The sequence below is a fragment of the Patagioenas fasciata genome, chromosome 5 (assembly GCF_037038585.1).
Source record: "Patagioenas fasciata isolate bPatFas1 chromosome 5, bPatFas1.hap1, whole genome shotgun sequence".
Taxonomy (NCBI): Eukaryota; Metazoa; Chordata; class Aves; order Columbiformes; family Columbidae; genus Patagioenas; species Patagioenas fasciata.
The window spans coordinates 31596732-31616518 of NC_092524.1; the positions used below are offsets into that span (position 1 = coordinate 31596732).

Below are 19787 nucleotides of genomic sequence, written 5' to 3' on the forward strand. Positions count from 1 at the left end.
GTTTGAGTAGAAGACAGTGTAGCTGCATGTCAAAGCTGAACACAATTTACAGTTTTCACAACTTTCTCCAACCTGTACAGGTAATGGCTGCATGCTCTCACAACCTGAGGAATCTCTACACATGCCAAGCAGCAGCTGGTTGGAAGTAAGTTTATGGCAGGTCTTTATAATGGGAGGCCTTTTTATGTACTTGGCCCTCTGGTCTGCAAATACCTTTTGTTTGTCTTTGACAGATATCAATGTACAGAAAAAGAGGTGCTGGTTTACTACAAAGTCTTCCCTTCAGCAACAAGGCATGGGTTTCTGGGAGCAGGAGTGATAGAAAGACCTCTACCCTGTGTGTGGGGACTCGTGAGAGATCCTGGCAAAAGGCATCTATACGACAGAACTATCAACACAGCTCGAATACACAAGAAGGTGACCAGCCATATTCAGCTGGGTGAGTATCAACACAAACAGCTGGACACCACTATCACAAGGTACTTTCTCAGCCAGTTTGGCAAGACTTTTCCAAAGTAAGGATAATATTAAACACATCTCACTGCAGAAGTACAGCTAGAGAGAGTGGTTTCAAAGTCAAAATAAATCTGAAGTGGCTTGAAGAAGCTTCTTAAAGACAGATTACAGCGTATTTACTAGAGCTCTGCTCTTAGGCAACAAGAAGTCCAAATAAAATAGGCATGTGCATTTAAGGGGTGGGTGAAAACTGTGACACATTGAAGTTCTCAAAGTCTAATTCCCCCCCCACTTTTTTTTTTTTTTGGGTGTTTTTTTTCACAGTATATTTAGTGACCGATACCTCCCTATGTTACCTGAAGCAACCCCGGGATTTCTGCTGCATTACTGTAGAAGCCAAAGAGGTAAAGTGAACATTCTCCCTGAAGCAGAGGAGTAATTCTTCTGAGCTCATGGTTCAAGGACAAAGGAGAGAGGAAGGGAAGGTCCTGCTCATATCTCCAGCAGTGACAGTGTAACAGGAAGAGAAGCCAGGCTGACATGACACAAGTGACTTATGTATAGAACCCTCTTGTGAATGACAATCATCAACCAAAGCCCCATTAGGCAGTAACACAAGTGTTAACACAGTATATTCTGGTTACAAACATGGCAGATGATGACAAAAAATATAAATAATAAATAAAATGAAAAATATTGCTTCTTATTAAAAAAGCTCTTTTAAGTAATATGAGATATATGCCTCATGGCAAACAAAGAAAACATTACTATATTCATTGTTCTCTTTCCATTGTCATACGCAGGAGAACTTGTCTGTCTTGGCTGTTCAGTCTGTCTACGATGCATCCATGCCTCACCCTTGCAAAGAAGTGGTGAGAGGGGAGATTTTGCCAAGTGCTTGGATACTTGAACCTGATGTAGTGAATGGAAGAGATATCACCAGAGTTATTTACATGGCACAGGTAAGATTTTGCTGTGTGTCCAACTGTGAATACAAACAGCCATTACATTTATCAGAACACTTAAGAGCTGCTCCATGAAGTTTATGAAGTGACATTACAAGACAAGTCCACTTCATGCTGTTACCTGGCATGATGTAGAGTAATGCAGAGAGAATCTGATCAGGCTTGTGCTTGAGCAGGTCACAGCTGCTGAAAGTAACATCAAATAGCAAAGCTTTGAAAGCCTGCAGAGAACTGGGAAAGGAAAAGATACAAATGACACAGTAATGACAGCACTTGGCTGTAAACAACTTCTGCGCGTAACTTATACTTGCGATATCGCAGTTATTCCAGGCTGGGGAAGTGTTTTGTTCAAAACCAGGTACAAATGCCAATGTGGCCTTTCTTCTAACTCCTGCAGGTGGATCTTGGTGCTCCAGCTATCCCTGCAAGGCTCCTGAGTTCCATGGCAAAGCGACAGCCTCTGGTGATCGCTCGCCTGGCGCACTTCCTTGCTAGTTAGTGTTTGGTACAAACCTGGACGCTTAACAGCAGCTGAACGTTTGCAAAGAGCCACGAGCATCTGTAAGGGTAATGTAAATGCCAGCTCATGAGACAGCCACAATCAAGTCTCATTTGTGGAGCCAAACTGCTAACATTGGGCTATAAAGAAGTATAGTTAGAAAAAGGATAATTTATTTTAACCAACATTGCTCAGAAGAAATGCAGCAAGTTTTATGGGGAACTTGTCCTCCTGGAGACAGCTGTGTAGATGAATCACATAATTTAGCTAGCTGGCTGTACTTCCCCTTGAGAAGGGAAGGTAAAACAGCATGACATCCACTAGTGCTCCTACACCTTGGATAGATTTTTCTCACGTAATTGGCTGACTGTATGCAGCCAGCATACGGTGTTTCAGATCGCCACTAGACTATGCAGCATCAGTGGAAACCACCACACCTCAGGACACAGTTTTACTGCACTGCAGAACTAGGTGCTTTGAAATAAAGAAACCAAACTGACAGCTGTAAACAGCAACATCATCAATAGGGAGTAGTACTGAGTAATCAGCTTGTTTCTAGAATTTAAATCCTGCAAGTAAGAGTAGCTCCAGCATTTTTCCACAAAGGCTTTTTTCCGTCAGCCCTTCTACACTTTTACCAAAATGTATTGAGGGTTGAAAATAGAGCCTCGTCCTCATCTTATTGCACTTGCTAGTAACGTGACCAGCTGCCTCACCACAGTGAATACAGACTCTTCCCATTCAATTACCTCATGGTATTTCTGCTGAGCTTAGTCCAACAATCCTGCTGTCAGGCTTTACATGTTTGTCCAACACACTGCCTAGTTTGATCACATACTCCTAAAATAAAGCAAAATGACAAGCAACTCTGATATCTGAATAACTTCATTTAGTCTTCAGCACAAGAGTAAAGAATCACCTTAAGTATCTTATATCAGCAATAAAAGCTGCTATGATATGCTTTCTTTAGCTCAAAAAAGCCCACGTTCAAGAAGCTGTTGCACTTTAAATCTGTCAAGTGATTACCAGTGTCAGCATCTGCTACTTTAACACAGTTCCTTTCAGTAAAAGATGCATATCCCCAGCACACAGTGACCTTAGCTGCACTTCTTACCTTTGAGTTCAAGAGCCAAGATCTACTTTTACTATATCTTTGCACAGGTGTAATTTTGGCTCTCGGCTTCTATGTTACTACTTCCTGTTATTAATATATTGTTATAAAAGTTAACAGCTATTTTAAATTGATATTTAAGAAAATAGCAGTTTTGAGACATACCAGCCCAAGGCTTTCCCCCCGCCCCCCAAACTATACCAGGTAGACTAACAAAAAACATTTCACTTACTTACAAATTTGCTTTGTTTTATCTTTAGATGGTCATGGTTACAATCTTAACACCAATATGTGGCTGTTGTCTTTTGGTGAAGCTCAGCCTTTTCTTAAGCGCCTGCCAAACTGAGTCATGGCATGGTTCACTTCAAGTGTCATGCATCATCCATAACCCCTCCAGGGGGGGGAAAAAAAAAAAGGCAACCCCTCACAAAGTTTTCTACAACTGAGTGAAAAGACAGATTTCCAGATTTGCAACCTTTCATACAATCCCCGCCTTTCTGTGGAAACCAAGAAAGGAAGAGCGAAGGCAGCAGTACAGAAAAGCCCTAGAAAAAATTAGCAGAACCGGCAGAACGGTGCATTGGCTCTGTCCCCAGAGCTGCTTCCATGGGTTGCCAGAGGAGGCAGGGGAGATCTTCATAAAATCCACAAGGGAATTGCTCAGTGCTTTGCTTTTCTTTCCCTTTTATTTTGGACATGGCACTAGTGGTAAAGCAGTTTTTGTAGGAAGAACATCTAGGGGGACTCCTATTGATCAATGATTCCAGTGCCTATGAAGGATAATGTCTTATTGTACAGTGCATCAGATGTTTATTTTTATATATACATAAGATTTTTTTCTATGTTTACAAATTAAGTTATTTATATATGCTTGTTTTGAAGCGTTTTTATATGCTATCAAAGCTAAGTTTTATTTTTATTGGTATTGAATTAATGTAATTTTTTTTTAATACAACCTTCAATTGATACTAAAAAGCCTATTTATATGAATGTTTTCGTTTGCAAATATAACATTTTATGGTACCTGTTAATGTATGGCATTGGTTTGCTTGGAAGGAAGAAATCAAAACCCAGCTGATACCTAATTTGTTAATCTACAATGGGCAAAATCCAAGTTCCTGTAAGTTACTGCTGAGCAGTAGATGTTCAAACCAATTGTATTGTACCACCTACTGTCGCATCTCTGCTCTTAGTCAAGATTGCTATTTTCATATCCACAATAAATGGTATTTTCTACACAGGAAAATATGCTCCACATTATTTTGCTCCAGCCAAGATACCCATCTATGGAACTGTGTTGGATGGAGAAATAACATAAAGGCTAGTATGTGATAAAAGTCTCCTGCTGAACCTGCTGAGGAATGTGCATGGAATATGAATTTGTGGCACAAGAGTCAAGAAGCAGGTCACTGCTTAAATTTGTTTTCTGTGACACAGTGCCTTATCCGAGCAAAGGGGTTTTTCTTTGGTTGGTTTTGAAACGAGGCACTAGCTGAGGCTGCTTCCCGAGTCCAGCCATTTTTCCTCATTTTCTTATGTGAATTGTGAGTTTGCAGAAGGAAAGACTGCTAGAAGGAAGGTCACAAACTCTGACCTAGCTTGCTGTGAGCTCTCTACTCCCCACTGCTCTCCTCCTCACAGAACCTCTGGAACCACACAGGGACCAGGTCCAACACCTGAAGCACTCACAGAATCACAGAATGTTAGGGACTGGAAGGGACCTCAAAAGATCATCTAGTCCAATCTCCCTGCCGGAGCAGGAACACCTAGATGAGGCTACACAGGAAGGCGTCCAGGCGGGTTTTGAATGTCTCCAGAGAAGGAGACTCCACAACCCCCCAGGGCAGCCTGTTCCAGTGTTCTGTTGCCCTCACTGAGAAGAAGTTTCTTCTCATATGTAAAGTGAAACCTCTTCTGTTCCAGTTTGAGCCCAATATCCCTTATCTTACCATTAGTTGTCACCAAGAAGAGCCTGGCTCCACGCACGTGACATTTACCCTTTATATATTTATAAAGATTAATAAGGTCACCAACCCCTCAGTCTCCTTTTCTCCAAGCTAAAGAGCCCCAGCTCCCTCAGCCTTTCCCCATAAGGGAGATGCTCCACTCCCTTCATCATCTTTGTTGCCCTGTGCTGGACTCTCTCCAGCAGTTCCCTGTCCTTCTTGAACTGAGGGGCCCAGAACTGGACACAATATACCAGGTGTGGTCTCACCAGGGCAGAGTAGAGGGGAAGGGGAACCTCTCTTGACCTACGAACCACCCTCCTTCTAATACACCCCAGGATGCCATCGGCCTTCCTGGCCACAAGGGCACAGTGCTGGCTCATGGTCATCCTGCTGTCCACCGGGACCCCCAGAGCCCTTTCCCCTACACTGCTCTCTAACAGCTCGTTCCGCAACTTATACTGGAACCTGGGGTTGTTCTTACCCAGATACAAGACTCTACACTTGCCCTTGTTATATTTCATTAAATTTTTCCCTGCCCAACTCTCCAGCCTGTCCAGGTCTCGCTGGATGGCAGCACAGCCTTCTGGTGTGTCAGCCACTCCTCCCAGCTTGGTGTCATCAGCAAACTTGCTGACAGTGCACTCTGTTCCCTCATCCAAGTCATTGATGAATACATTGAATAGTACTGGTCCCAGTAGCGACCCTTGAGGCACTCCACTAGATACAGGCCTCTATCTAGACTCTGCCCCATTGACCACAACTCTCTGACTTCCTTCCTGCAGCCAGTTCACAGTCCACGTCACTAACCGATTGTTCAGACCGCACTCCGTCAAGTTTAGCTATGAGGATGCTGTGGGAGACTTATATCCAGAGGAGCTCAGTGGGACTACAGAGTTACACGCCCTCACGAGAGTGGTCCCACTGCCAAGTCTCCCTAGGCAGAACAACCTTTGCAGAGCAACCAAGGCTGAGTACCATGTGATGCCCAAAAACTAGAGTAACTGCATTAAGACATAAGAACACAGAAACAGAGGTGTTTCTTACCTGCTGGTTCCCACTGAAGAAATCCCTTCTGCCCAAGAGGGCACACCTATGCTCTCTGGAAGTAGTAAACTGCTCCTGGGGCTTGATGACCTTTTAAATAAAAATTTCCAAGCGTGTTGTGTTAGAGGAGGATAATTCAGGTATGCAGATGTCATGAAAACAGCTGTGGCCACAGGATCTATGCAAACAGTTTTACAATATCAAAATGAAGTAACTTCCAGAGCTGGGATGACCTTTTTTAAAATTATGGATTCCAGCTTCTTCCCCCTTCCACCAATAGCACCTCTCTTATTTAACAAAATTATGTTATATTTCAGTACAAGCAGAGAAGCATTAGGCTGAACAGGAGAGGTTACTATGTTTTCTCTGTCACATGCTTTGTGGCAAGGCACCTTTTTTGTACTTTGGCACAGTACAAAGAGGTTATATAACAGCTTGAACACAGAACAGGTAATTTAATCATATTTATTGTGACAAACAACAACTTTGAATGAGATCTGCAGCAAATTGCCGTGTAATACTCAGCCTCAGGGAGCAGGTATGTTATAATATGGTGTACTTGCTATTTCAGTTTGTATTACCATGTCCTTGCTGCATACCCAGCATGGCTGCTTCTAGGGACCCTCTGCTACAAGCACATCAGAAAACGCCTCAAATAAGGCATGCATGTGGAACATGCCCAATCTTTCAATGCAGTGCCTAGTAACCAACAAAAAGCTCAGTACAGTTCAGACACGGATGCACATCTATGGTTTCACTCTCTGTAGCCAGTACATTTTAACAGAAGCCACAGTTCTACCTAATTAGGTCTGTTCGTGGTTTTTCTTAAATCACTGACTCCAAGGTGTTACCTTTTTCACCTTCTTATACAAGGAAGAGCTAAGTTAATGAGCAAGCTGAAAAGCCCTGGCCTTCACATGTTTTTCGTACATAACATAAAATTTGATATCTGAAAACAAAAACCTGCACTAATAGGACAGTCCTAGACAAAAGGAAATCATATCCTCACTGCCACAGGGGGGGAGAAAAAAAATCCCATAAGACACCTATAATGAGCACCTAGTTATATTGTGCCAGCCAGCAATCCCTACCACAAACCCCAGTTCAGGGAAATACTTGGGGTGGGTGAAGAGGAGGTCACCCCCTTGGTGATGAGCTACCTGCAGGGACAGGAAACAGCCCCTGTTCTCCACAAGAAGGATTCCTTTCCACACCCGCTCACTGGGACTGGCACAGAGATTTTTCACAACTTTGGTGTCTGCTCTTCCAAGGCTGTAGTTTTCTCACTGCAGCACTTCCTGTCTGATAAAACCCAAACTCAAGGCAAGAAGGTTTATAAAAAAGTTAATATCAGCCAGATGCCATTTATGTTCACATAGTATAACAGTGTCTTAAAAATACTTTCTTCAATAAAAAATATAAACAGATATTTTCTCCCTTATTTCTATTTAAATCCCCAGGAAATTACAAGTTGCATTTCCAACAAGAGATGGAAAAACACTTAAGCGTGTACATCATTTAAGAATAATGCCATCAATGTTCTGGGGTATATATTTATTATGGTTTAACTTTTAAAGTGAGTCTCAAAAAAATTAAAATCAAACCTTCAAAATTGAGCTTACAATGAAAAATAAATACAGGTTCATCTCTATGTCATACAGGTTCACCTTTTCCCTTCTCTGACAGGATGAGAAGCCACATTAAGTGGCGACAGCGACCAGGAGACCACCTCTCTGATCACAAAGTAACTTGTCCACTTGAATCGATTCCTGGGTTAAGTCACAGCCTGGTGCTGTGCAAATACAAAAAAGTGTCCGAGTGTATAAAATGGCTGCTCTGAGCCACAATCAAGGTGCTTAAAGTACTTTTGACCTGGAGATGCACTGGCTGATGTAAATCCTTCAGCAGAGTAAGCACAGCAAAATGTCCGTGAACAGCAAGACCAGTGCAGGTTTGGCACAGTGTGACCTGTTACCTGCAGTACGCTCCCAGCAAAGAGCTCCCAATGCACTCAGAAACACCAGAAATGTCATTTGCATCTTCATTTGTAATTTTTGTCCACAGAAACTCCGCCTCCACTAACTCTGTGCTGTCACGGTACCTAGAGATTGTCTGGTCAGCTCACAGGGGTTAGTCCTGAGCTCTTCTTTATGATGTTCTGATATAAATATTCTGGACAGTGCTTCCAGTTCTTTTAAGAAGTCCTGCAACAGATACAAACCAGAGAAGCCTTATTAACAAATGTCAACCAAGAGGCTTAATTTTTCTAATAAAGAATTCTACAAGGTTAAACATGTTGTTAGTTATTTTCCAAGTGTGTAAGCCTGGTCAAGCTACAAAATTGATTGCAAAGATTAATCAACGTTCAGTTTCCCCTCTAATCCTCACACCCTTCTCAGAAATGATCACTGCCCCAATTTAAAATGCTTAAACATCTCTGATACGCAAGCGCTCACCAGCCTTAAAATACTGCCCATTTCTAGCAAGGAATCACAGAATGTTAGGGATTGGAAGGGACCCCAAAAGTCCAGTCCCCCTTGTCAGAGCAGGAACACCTAGATGAGGCTACACAGGAAGGTGTCCAGGTGGGTTTTTAATGTCTCCAGAGTAGGAGACTCCACAATCTCCTTGGGCAGCCTGTTCCAGTGGTCTGTCACCATCACTGAGAAGAAGTTCCTTCTCATATTTAAGTGGAACCTCTTGTGTTCAGCTTGTACCGACTGCCCCTTGTCCTGTCATTGGTTGTCACTGAGAAGAGCCTGGCTCCATCCTTGTGACCCTCATGTTGGCTGGTTTCCTACATTTTGACTCTGACTAGAACAGTCTGACTCGTCTCACATGCTGGGGGTAGCAGGCAAAGAGGTTTAAATGCAAGTCTGGTCAGTTAAGACCCTTCCCACCATGTCATTGTCAGCTGCAGCACAGCAAACACATTCAGGGTAGAACTGGTAACTTGGTCAGCTGGTCTCCAAAATGGTTTACAATTTTATTGGAAAAGTTTCCACTGTGTGGGCAATGCTGGGTTTCACACAAGTACACATTTCTGCCACATGCTAGTAACAGTAAACAAGCTTTTTGGAAGCCAGTCCTGCTGCTGCATTAAGTGGGAACTATACATAGAGAAGGTTATGGGCTTCATCTACATAAAAGAGAATACAAGGATTGACTGTTAATGTAGATTTACGTTTTACTTCACTTATTTTTCATGCACATCCAATTACTTACTGAGGGCCAAGGGAGCTCTTCGAGGCTATGCAAGCAACTCTCTATTTCGCTTGTTCTCATTAGTTCATGTTCTACAAGACCATGAAGCATGAAAAGGAACAAATCCCACTGCAGAATAGAAAAAAAATATCAACAACTCAAAGAAATGGGGTTTTAGTTTTTTTTTTTGGTTGGTGTTTTTTTATCTCTATACAATTTGTTTTTCTTGGATCAGAATGTAGAGAAAAGGAGCAAAAGGAGAAAGCACATTATCTATCTGGGTGTGGCAATGAAGGACACCAAAGAGCAACATCCAAAATGAGTGAACAAAATTCCTTTAATTCATAAATTGTATCCTACCACAAAGTCTCAAAATGTCTAATTCTCAGTTTTTCATACACACCAAGTATTTAATTCCTGGATGTTCAAGAACAGCTTGAAAAATTATTTTCCTACCTTCTGAAATAAGCTCGGTTTAGCCTACAACTAAACAGGGTGATTTTCAGCTTCATAGCTGGGGATCTTATAACACAAATATGCATGCAAAAATGAAAGGTGATAAAAGACACGGATGCAACCAATTACAAAGTCATGTGTGTTAAAGTCTTCATAAGCTCCCAAGCCAAATGGGCTATTTTGCTGTTTGTTCCTAAATGTAACTGTGTGCGCCAGACAGGTATCAAACACAGACCAGTGCTACACGGGTCTCTCTTTCTCCAGCCCTGCAGAAACAAGGCCGGCTAACAGCAGACCAAACCCTGCTGGCCCCCTTAACAGGAGCAATCAGCGAACACCACGGGCAGGCAGAGCTCTTACATCCATATCTCATATCAGGCAGGATAACTGGCAGCTCCACAGATGGGAATAAACTTTACCTCTCTCTGCTTAGCTTCTGCAAGATAACCAACGTTCTTCTTGCTGAACATCAGCTGCACAGGAACGGGTGTCCCAAAGTCCTCCTTCCAGACAGAAAGCAGCACTTTTAAAAGGCCATAGGTGGGACTGTTCTTTACACGCAGCCTCTCAAAGCCCTTCTCTGGGGACGTGATCTCCAGACTCAAAGGAACATGATCTGAAACTGTAAGAAAAGGAAGAAACGTAAAATTCTACAGCTACATTATTTTCCTTTTATAGTCATCATCTTGGTCCCACAGCACATTTTGCATAACTGGTACCTAAACAACCACTGAAGTAAAAACACTTAGTGAGTGTAAACCAGTGAACTCAAGAGGGCTGGAGTTTAAAAACATGCAAAATTATGAGCTTTAAAACAATATAAACAAGTATTATATAGGAAGAGATTTATACTACTCAGATAAAGAATAGCATTTGGTTGGCATATAGCCCCAAGTCTTAACAGATGCCTCACTAAACGAAAGTCAGCCTAATGTTTAATAAAAGAGGACCTAAGTGTTACTCCAAAGGAGAGTAACACAGTAGAACAACATTTAAATCTATAAACAGATTAAATAGCTGTTCATAGTTTCGACTATAGGAAGAGTTGCATAACTTCATATATGAGAAAGTAAAACTGAACAGTGTTTAACTGCAGATAAACATACATGGGGAAGAGATCCAGATCTTCCTTGGGACAGGCTAACGGAGTGGGGCGGATTTACACTGCTGCCCTCCAAAATGAAATTTCACAATATTCAGATGTGAACTGCTTTCCGAAAGAATGAACCATGTATAAAGCTTCTTAAGAAGGTTCTAAACCCAAGAAACTAGAAGGTTGCCCAGGGAGAAAACAGCTGCATTCAGATCCCTAGCTCCAGCTGAGAAAAACATGGTATTTTACACAGAGCAAGTAAGAAACAAAACAAACCAAAACACAAAGCCCACACACATGAAACACACACAAAAAAAAAAGAAAAACAAACAAAAAAAGAAAATCACCACACCAAAAGTGAAAACACTCGCAAGAGTGAGGACATGAAAAGGAGACATAATATAATTTAAGGGAACAGGCCCTTTCTCTTAGAGAAAAAAAAAAAAACCAAACACCACAACAAAACTCAGCCACAACTTTTCAGAGGCAGAAATACTGGAAAACATATCACGTATTTAAATAAAGGTACCAATAAATAAAAAGCAATGGAGATGTGAATGAGAACAACAGATCTGAAGGATGGTTGTTCACAGTTTAAGGCTGTTTCGCAGAAGGTGGAAGGGAATAATAGCAACTACCAAAACTGACAGAAAAACCCTACAGACTCAATGACACTGGAGAAAATCAAACATCCATGAGCTCTACAAGCTAAAGTCTCTGACCCCAAGGATTTAAGAGAACTGTAATAACAGATTCCAGTCTTAAATAGCTTATAATCACTGACTTACCCAGCAAAGAGGCCAACTCAACTGTGCACTTTGCCAGCTGCTGTTCTGATGTGGGACACAAGAACTGGAAAACACAAACGAAGTTGTATCTCTGTCCCCATACTGCACGCTGAACAAAACAGTGCTTCACAAGGGATAAAAATATCAGAGAGGAGCAGGCAATTTACAGCAAGAAGCACAGAGCTGTGATCAGGTCACCATTAAAGACTGCAATACAAGAAAAGATCATTTATGAAAAGGGAATCAACAAAGGTTAATTTTAAGGAACAATTAGATCTGCACAGTATAAAAAAAGACCCACAGTGCAACCTTGTCACATTTGAGCTCAGAAAAAACCCATTTAATTGAACTCAGATGTGAGGCAAGGCAAGCTTACAAGTTTACAGGAATGAAGACAGCTCAAAGTGGTCCACGGGGTTTTTTGTTGCTTTTTTGCTTCTTCTACCTTTCTGCATCGAAGTGTCTGACTCAATCTTCCCAGCAAGCTCTCCAGCCAGATGCAGTCAATCACTTCGGTCTCATCCCGGGGGCCCACGGCAATACAAAGCACATCCTTGATGGAAAAAAAGACAGCAGTAATTCACCTCTTAGTGTCCTGCACTTCCACAAACAGATCTTTGAACCCATGCCAGAGCAGTTAATAGATAGTCCTCAGGTCCTCATCAAAAAAAAAAAAAAAAGTAGTATCTTCCTCATTTCATAAGACAGATTAAAGCTGAATTTTTTCACAACCTTACCTAGGGTCTGATTTTCTACCATAGTTCTCACTAGTGTTATCAAGTCGAGGTCAATGAGGGCAACCAGTTCATCCTCCTTAAAAGTAACTAGCTCTGAAAGCTCTAGATAAATCTGACAGCACCGCAAGCAAGCTCAGGGTAGAAGTACTACAGAAATCCAGAGTCCTCTGATACTGTCAAGGCAGCTTCAGTGTCAACATAAAGCTGTGTATGAAGAGTGCTAAAAGATTTATGGTATAAAAACTGGTTTAGCCAATTTTACATGTGGTAGCACTTTCCATCACCAACAATTTACCAGCCAGTATCAGAAACTCAAGATGAAAATAAAAATAAAGTTATATCTCAATAAATCATTTAAAAATATCTTCAAAAAGCAACAGTTTACAGAAAAAGCCCCTGGTTTCCTCACATACCTTACCTTTGTCTTATTATTTTAGCTCAAGCAAGAAAACGTTAAAGGATGCGTACTCATTCTTGTACAATTGCTGGGAATGCAATAACAGTGAGATCCAGTATTACGGCTCAAACAGACAAGAAGCAGCAAAAATAATAAGAAGAATGCATAACAGTAAAAAAGTGAGGCTTTTAGAATTCTTCTTTTCCTCATGGGTTACTCACACAGGTTATATAATTGCATGATTTTTACAAGTGCAGTGACCTTGTAAAAGCCTAGGAAAAAAAGACCAAAATGTAATTTGAACCAGCTTGAACAGAAAATTGCTTGGATCTAAGGCTGAAATTAACTCCATACCACCACCTTCTTTTTAAGATATTCTGGTTCACCCTAATTGTAGCTGAATGAAGGTGCACATGTAGACTGGCAAAAATCTTTCAACAGGTTTGTGCAGATTCATCTCACAGTTCAATATAGAATTCTTGGTGTATAGGATCACAGTATCACAGTATGTTTGGGATTGGAAGGGACCTCGAAAGATCATCTAGTCCAATCCCCCTGCTGGAGCAGGAACGCCTAGGTGAGGTCAGACAGGAACATGTCCAGGCGGACTTTGAACGTCTCCAGGGAAGGACACTCCACAACCTCCCTGGGCAGCCTGTTCCAGTGCTCTGTTACCCTCACTGAGAAGAAGTTCTTTCTCAAATTTAAGTGGAACCTCTTGTGTTCCAGCTTGATCCCATTGCCCCTTGTCCTATCATTGTTTGCCACTGAGAAGAGCCTGACTCCATCCTCGTGGCACTCACCCTTTATATATTTATAAACATTAATAAGGTCACCCCTCAGTCTCCTCTTCTCCAAACGAAAGAGACCCAGCTCCCTCAGCCTTTCTTCATATGGGAGGTGCTCCACTCCCTTAATCATCTTTGTTGCCCTGTGCTGGACCCTCTCCAGCAGTTCCCTGTCCTTCTGAAACTGAGGGGCCCAGAACTGGACACAATATTCCAGATGGGGTCTCACCAGGGCGGAGTAGAGGGGAAGGAGGACCTCTCTCAATCTACTGACCACCCCCCTTGTAATACACCCAAGGATGCCATTAGCCTTCCTGGCCACAAGGGCACAGTGCTGGCTCATGGTCATCCTGTTGTCCACCAGGACCCCCAGGTCCCTTTCCCCTACACTGCTCTCTAATAGGTCATTCCCCCACCTATACTGGAACCTGGGGTTGTTCCTGCCCAGATGCAGGACTCTACACTTTCCCTTGTTAAATTCCATCAGGTTATCCCCCACCCAACTCTCCAGCCTGTCCAGGATGGAATAGTCTACCAAGTACTACAGAACTGAAAGGACCAACAGGAAATACTTACTTAAAATGGAGACCAGGAGACTCTCCGTAAAAAGAGCAGCTCTACAAAAAAGTAGCTATTTTATTATACTGGCTCTCCAGCATACAATTGTACACAACGTTCACCACACTATGGTTTCTATGCGACTCGTATCAAGAAGGTCACTGCAATGTTACCAGAAATGCTGTATTTAAGACACTACTCCTGACCAGAGAACTGTGATCTACACACAGACAGCAAGCAGGGGGATGAAAAAAAACATAAGATCTTCTCATCATGCTTCCTTAACACTCCTCACAGCCAGCTCCTTAGAACCAGAACATCCCCTTGAAAAAAACAAACACACACACACCACACAACATGAAACATAACCAAACCAAAACCCAATAACCAACCAAACCTCAAAGTACACAAAAAAATCCAAGATGAAAAATACAAAGGGTGTTAGGGCAAGCCAGAAGGTGAACACTATGTACCTTAATCTCATTGATGATTTGGGAGGGAAAGGGAGCGCGGTGCTGACAGCCTGGAGGGCAGTCCCTTCTCAACTCTAGAGCTTCCTCGCCAGGCAGGGGAAGTCCTGGGACTCTGAGCATTCTGTTGAAGGTTGCCTTCACTTCTCTTTTGATGAGGGCTACAAAGAACAGAGAACAAATCCTGTTTACTTCAGCTGAGGCAGACAACTGTTTCCAAACACTACCTGTATTAGCCTCTCACTCTGAGGGCCATGGCGAATGAGGACGGGTTACACTCTGAAACCCTTCTCATTCTGAGCTCCTACTTTATTTAACAGGCAGAGGCACAGGTGTAGAGCGTGTTAAGCCACAGCTCTACAAGGCAGCCACCCGTTACCACCAGGTACCACTGGCAACTCATTTTTCCTCAAGATATTTCAGTGGATTTAATGAACACAGTAGCTAAGCCAGGAAGCAATGCCAATGTAGAAAGCTGAATCAGCATGATCATACCAGTTCAAGCACTGTGCCCATGAAAGCCATATGTTTTCTACTAAAATAAGTTTTGACCGGCATCCAAAACACTGAACTCCTGCTGCTGCAAATGGTGCTGGATATTCCTCCCCAGATTCTTGGCACAACCTCCTGAAACATTAGGTTTCCAGAGATTCTGAAGTGTTGCCAAAGCACTATTACAGAGTTTTTCAGAAGCACTCTGTACACAAGGACCATTAGGTGGCTTGAGAGAGTAGCTGTCTGTATCGTACATTTCATGTGCTAAGACAACTTCAGCCTAGACGACATTCTCAGAAGCAGCTTTCCACAGCACTCATGCTCACCATCCTACAAGCCTCCATAACTAAAAATCACTAAAAATCCCTGAAGAAGGTTCCTGGAGCTAGAAATCATTCCTCTTATTCCTGAACAAGGAGAGACAGAGCAACTGCATGCTTCCCACTAAAAGAAAAATGAGTAGGACCAAGTACTTTAAACACTGGAATAAATTCTATTCCTTGATCTCAGAAAAAGAGTACAAGACACACATTAGAAGCCCTAGTTCAAGGTAAGGAGACTCACCTGCAATGTTGGCAGAAAGCCAGCCACAGGCTTTCTCAGTAGCCAGTTCCACTGCAATGTCTTCTGCACTACTTAAAACCTTCACAGGGAGGATAAACAAGTGATAGCAGATTTACTAACAGTCACAGCACTGTAGTCAGTGAGATGTCAGAAGGAAGTCTAGAGGAAAGAAGCTTTATTTTGGCATCCAACATTTAAACAGAGCACCACCACCTCTGGGGGAACTGCTAATCTGAGCAATAGGACTGACGCATTTTTATTTCTCAAACCTCATAAACCCCATACAAACATCATAAACTCTTGGGGAAGTTGACGCTAAAGGCATTATCTTTGCAAGATGAATGCAATTTCTATATCATTCTAGTCTCAATTGTTAGTTCTGGCTAGGGTATCACTTTAGCCAGAATATCCACGGCAGTCTGGCAGAGGTGACTCTCCTTTGCTATTAGTCCTCACAAGAGGGCATCAACAGATCCCGTTTTCCTAAGCTATTAAGGGATAAGCGAAGAAGCAATGGAAAAGTGATAACAGTCCAGACTTAAGGTCAAGTTTTTGTGAAAATACGTACTGCTGCAGATGTCTCTTCCGGCAATAACACCCTTACCGCCTCAGGACCTTTCTTTTTGCAAAATCTGCAAGAAAAGAAAGAAAATGCGCCACAAGATTAGTCAAATTTCTTGGTCAACAATCGGACATTCATTACTGTAGCAACTTCCACATGCTCTTACAGTCAAAAACAGTTGAAAGACTGCAGTGAATGAAGTCAGAACAAAAGAACCAAATAGGAAAAAACAATTACAAGCCACCAAGCTGCAATACTCAGTTTTCCAAAGAGGGGAAATACAAAGGTTGAAGTGCATGTCCGCTTGGAGCTGGATGCAGAAGGACAGACAGCACCTTTGTTCCTTCCTACAAACATGGCATTAACTGGCTGGAGGCGCAGCAGTCATCCTAAGAAGAGCAGAGGTCAGGGTTTACAATCACCAGAACCTGAGCATGTCAGGCCAAGCCAAATTAGGCTTATAGATTCTGCAGTAAGAAGAGAAGGGAAGGCACAAGTTTAAATAACTTTTCCTCCTTACTCTCTGCCTTTGATGAGTGCCTGGGCCCCTTCCTCATACAGGTGAGCGCACACCTCTTCAAGCAGCTTGTCATGATTAGCATCCTCCTCCTTCACTTTATCCTGCAACATGACTTCAGCCCTTTGAACCAATTCTGCTACCAGTGTTGCCCTGGTACAAGAACAAAAACAAGAACAATCATACAGACTGAAATCAACACAAGAAATGGTGCACACTAATTGCAACCTGCTGTTCTCCCAGTTAGAAGGATACTCATCTCAAATGCAATAAACCACTCTGCTAAAAAAGAATTAATCACACTGCATTTAGTACTGTACCATCTCCTTGTTGTTTTTGTGAGGAAGGCAGCAGCAAAATAGCATTAAGACCCAAAAGTCAAAAGCCTTTAGGTTTTAATAGAAATATATATGGCTGCAGGTATCTTTTCTGGCAGCAATATCCTTTGACTCCCAATATATAGTGGTCAGATGTTCAAAAGTGTCAACAGCAGTGCACTATGGCCAGCACTCCTTGTGGGATGATACCATCTAATGTCTTCAACAAGTTCGCCAATGGGACAGTGCAAACTCTCAGCAGGCTCATGAGTGACATGTTGGAAGGCAGGGCTGCCATCCAGGACTATGACAAGGTAGAAAAATGGGCTGACTATGTACGGGGTGGTGACTGCACAGCTATACAGGCTGGGGTGTGCTGGCGAGGGAGCAGCTCTGCAGAAAAGGATCTGGGGTTTCCAGCAGACAAGCTGAATGAGTTAGCAGTGTCCAAAGAAGGCTAACCTTATACTGGGCTGACATTAGCAACAGTGTAGGCAGCAAGTCAAGTGAAATTACTGCTTCCCTCACCACTGTGAGGCTGCACCTGGAGTACTGTGTCCAGCTTTGGGACCCTAGCACAAGAAAGCCACTGACAATTCGAGAGACTGCAGGAAAAAAGAAAAAACAAAAATTAAAAAAAAATAATCAAGAGAGCTGGGATGCTGGAGCACATGACATACTAGGAGACTGGGGGGGCTGGTTTCACTTAGCCTGGAGAAGAGGAGAAGGTGAAGGGAGAGGGAAGGGTTATAGAAAAGAGAGAACAAGACACTTCCAGGAAGTGGGCAGGTAACAGTTGACAGGCAACATGCCCAAGCTGGAACAAGGGAAATTCTCATAGTATATAAGGAAACAATTTTCACAAAGCCTGCAAAAATGAAGCACTGGAATATGATATTTAGAGGCTGCTGAATCCCCATGCTTAGGGACTTTCACAACTCAGCTGGAAAAGGTGTCAAGCAACCTGATCGAACTTGAAAGCTTGCCTCACTTTGAGCAGGAGTTTGGATCAGATGACCTCCAGAGGTCTATTCTGACCTCTGAGATTTTCCTATCTATAGCAAGAACATTCTGAAAGGGATATAAACTCTCAAAATGCTGCACTATGTTCACATTCCAAGTGTCCCACAGTCATACAACTCTAATCTCTGCATCCCTTCATAAATTCCCCTCTAAGATGGCAATCAGATATTCAGATGTCCATAGAACAGACAGGGTTGGAAGGGATCTCCAAAAGCCATCTAGTCCAACCCCACTCCAATGAGCAGGGACATCTTCAACTACATCAGGTTGCTCCAAGTCCCATCCAGCCTGGCCTGGAATGTCTGCAGGGATGGGGCAAACTGAAAGCAGCTAGTTCTTCACGTGAATGATTACTGTTGGTGGTAGCACACTATGGGCATGAGAAAATCCATAATGCTTTCAAACAGATTCTGACAATTCCAAGGAAAGGATTTGGATTTCAAGTTTGAAAATGAAATTTTATGTGTACAGTACTTTTAATCCTGCTGAAACTAGAATTTGTATTAAAACGAGACTGACATGGTTTCATCAGTTCTTTTGGTATATGTGGTTTATCCATCATAGAATAGTTTGGGTAGGAAGGGACATTCAAAGCTCATCTAGTCCAACCTCCCTGCAATCAGCAGGGACATCTTCAACTAGATCAAGTTGCTCAGAGCCTCATCCAGCCTGACCTTGACCAACCTAACCAACCTGACCTTGAATGTCTCCAGGGATGGGGCATCCACCACCTCCGTGGGCAACCCATGCCCGTGTTTCATCACCCTCACTGTAAAATATTTATTCCTCATATCCAGTCTGAACCTCCCTTCCTTTAGTTTAAAACCATTACCCCTTGTCCTATTGCTACAGCCCCTGCTAAAAATTCTGTCTCCATCTTTCTTACAGGCCCCTTTTAAGTACTGAAAGGTGACAATAAGGTCTCCCTGGAACCTTCTCTTCTCCAGGCTGAACAACCCCAACTCTCAGCCTGTCTTCACAGCAGAGCTGTTCCAGCCCTCTGATCATTTCTGTGGCATCCTCTGGCCCCTCTCCAACAGGTCTATGTCTTTCCTGTGCTGAGGCCTCCAGAGCTGGACACAGGACTCCAGGTGGGGTCTCACCAGAGCAGAGCAGAGGGGCAGAATCACCTCCCTCCCTCCACCTGCTGGCCACGTTCCTTTTGATGCAGCCCAAGATACGATTTGCCTTCTGGGCTGCAAGTGCACATTGCTGCCTCATGTCCAGTCTTTCATTCACCAGTAACCCCAAGTCCTTCTTGGCAGGACTGCTCTCAATCCCTTCATCCCCCCGCCTGTACTGACACCAGGGTTTGCCCCGACCCAGGTGCAGCCCCTTGCACTTGGTCTTCTTGAACCTCATAAGGTTCACATGGGCCAATTCGAGCTTGTCCAGGTCCCTCTGGATGGCATCCTATCCCTTAGTCATGTCAACTCCATCACTCAGCTTGGTGTCATCCATACGTTGCTGAACCCCATTGTCATAGCCTTATATAGCTTTCGTGTTCTGCTATACAGCATGCTCTGAGGGAAGCTTTCCTTCTCCCATACACACAATTATAAAGGATCAACTCTACCTCAATGGTGTAAAGTTACTTCTTAAGGCACAGAACAGATCACCAGCACTTACTTGATGTGCTTAACACAGTTGGATCCCACCCTCTCCGCCACAAATTCAACTGTTCTCCGTAGGGAGGGAGGCTGGTTGTGGAAGAAGGCCTGTTCCAACTCTACCTGTTCAACAGAAAAGTGCTACAGTTCGTTAGAGCACTCCACCCAGATCCTCCTCAACACA

The 19787-nt window shown here is 42.9% G+C and overlaps 2 protein-coding genes across 13 annotated transcripts in view; one reads left to right on the forward strand and one right to left on the reverse strand.

The window, feature by feature from the left end:
* Positions 1 to 4277, forward strand: part of STARD9 (StAR related lipid transfer domain containing 9) — a 109878-nt gene extending 105601 nt beyond the window's left edge. For all 3 annotated transcript variants that reach the window (XM_065838068.2, XM_065838069.2, XM_071809226.1), the window contains 5 exons: positions 81 to 145; positions 234 to 439; positions 781 to 860; positions 1260 to 1418; positions 1819 to 4277. In XM_065838068.2, coding sequence (XP_065694140.1) covers positions 81 to 145; positions 234 to 439; positions 781 to 860; positions 1260 to 1418; positions 1819 to 1920 — 612 coding nt within the window. In that variant the 3' untranslated portion in view covers positions 1921 to 4277. The remainder of the gene's footprint in view (positions 1 to 80; positions 146 to 233; positions 440 to 780; positions 861 to 1259; positions 1419 to 1818) is intronic.
* Positions 4278 to 6475: 2198 nt separating this feature from the next.
* Positions 6476 to 19787, reverse strand: part of CDAN1 (codanin 1) — a 36906-nt gene continuing 23594 nt past the window's right edge. For 2 of the 10 annotated variants that reach the window (XM_071809227.1, XM_071809229.1), the window contains 10 exons: positions 19623 to 19726; positions 16657 to 16806; positions 16143 to 16206; positions 15575 to 15653; positions 14519 to 14676; positions 11942 to 12118; positions 11566 to 11629; positions 10104 to 10306; positions 9250 to 9357; positions 6476 to 8228 (listed from right to left, as the gene is read on the reverse strand). In XM_071809227.1, coding sequence (XP_071665328.1) covers positions 8103 to 8228; positions 9250 to 9357; positions 10104 to 10306; positions 11566 to 11629; positions 11942 to 12118; positions 14519 to 14676; positions 15575 to 15653; positions 16143 to 16206; positions 16657 to 16806; positions 19623 to 19726 — 1233 coding nt within the window. In that variant the 3' untranslated portion in view covers positions 6476 to 8102. Of the gene's footprint in view, positions 8229 to 9249; positions 9358 to 10103; positions 10307 to 11565; positions 11773 to 11941; positions 12972 to 14063; positions 14105 to 14518; positions 14677 to 15574; positions 15654 to 16142; positions 16207 to 16656; positions 16807 to 19622; positions 19727 to 19787 lie in introns of those variants that run through there. The other 8 variants (XM_065839228.2, XR_011739340.1, XR_011739339.1 and 5 more) reach the window with 8 other exon arrangements.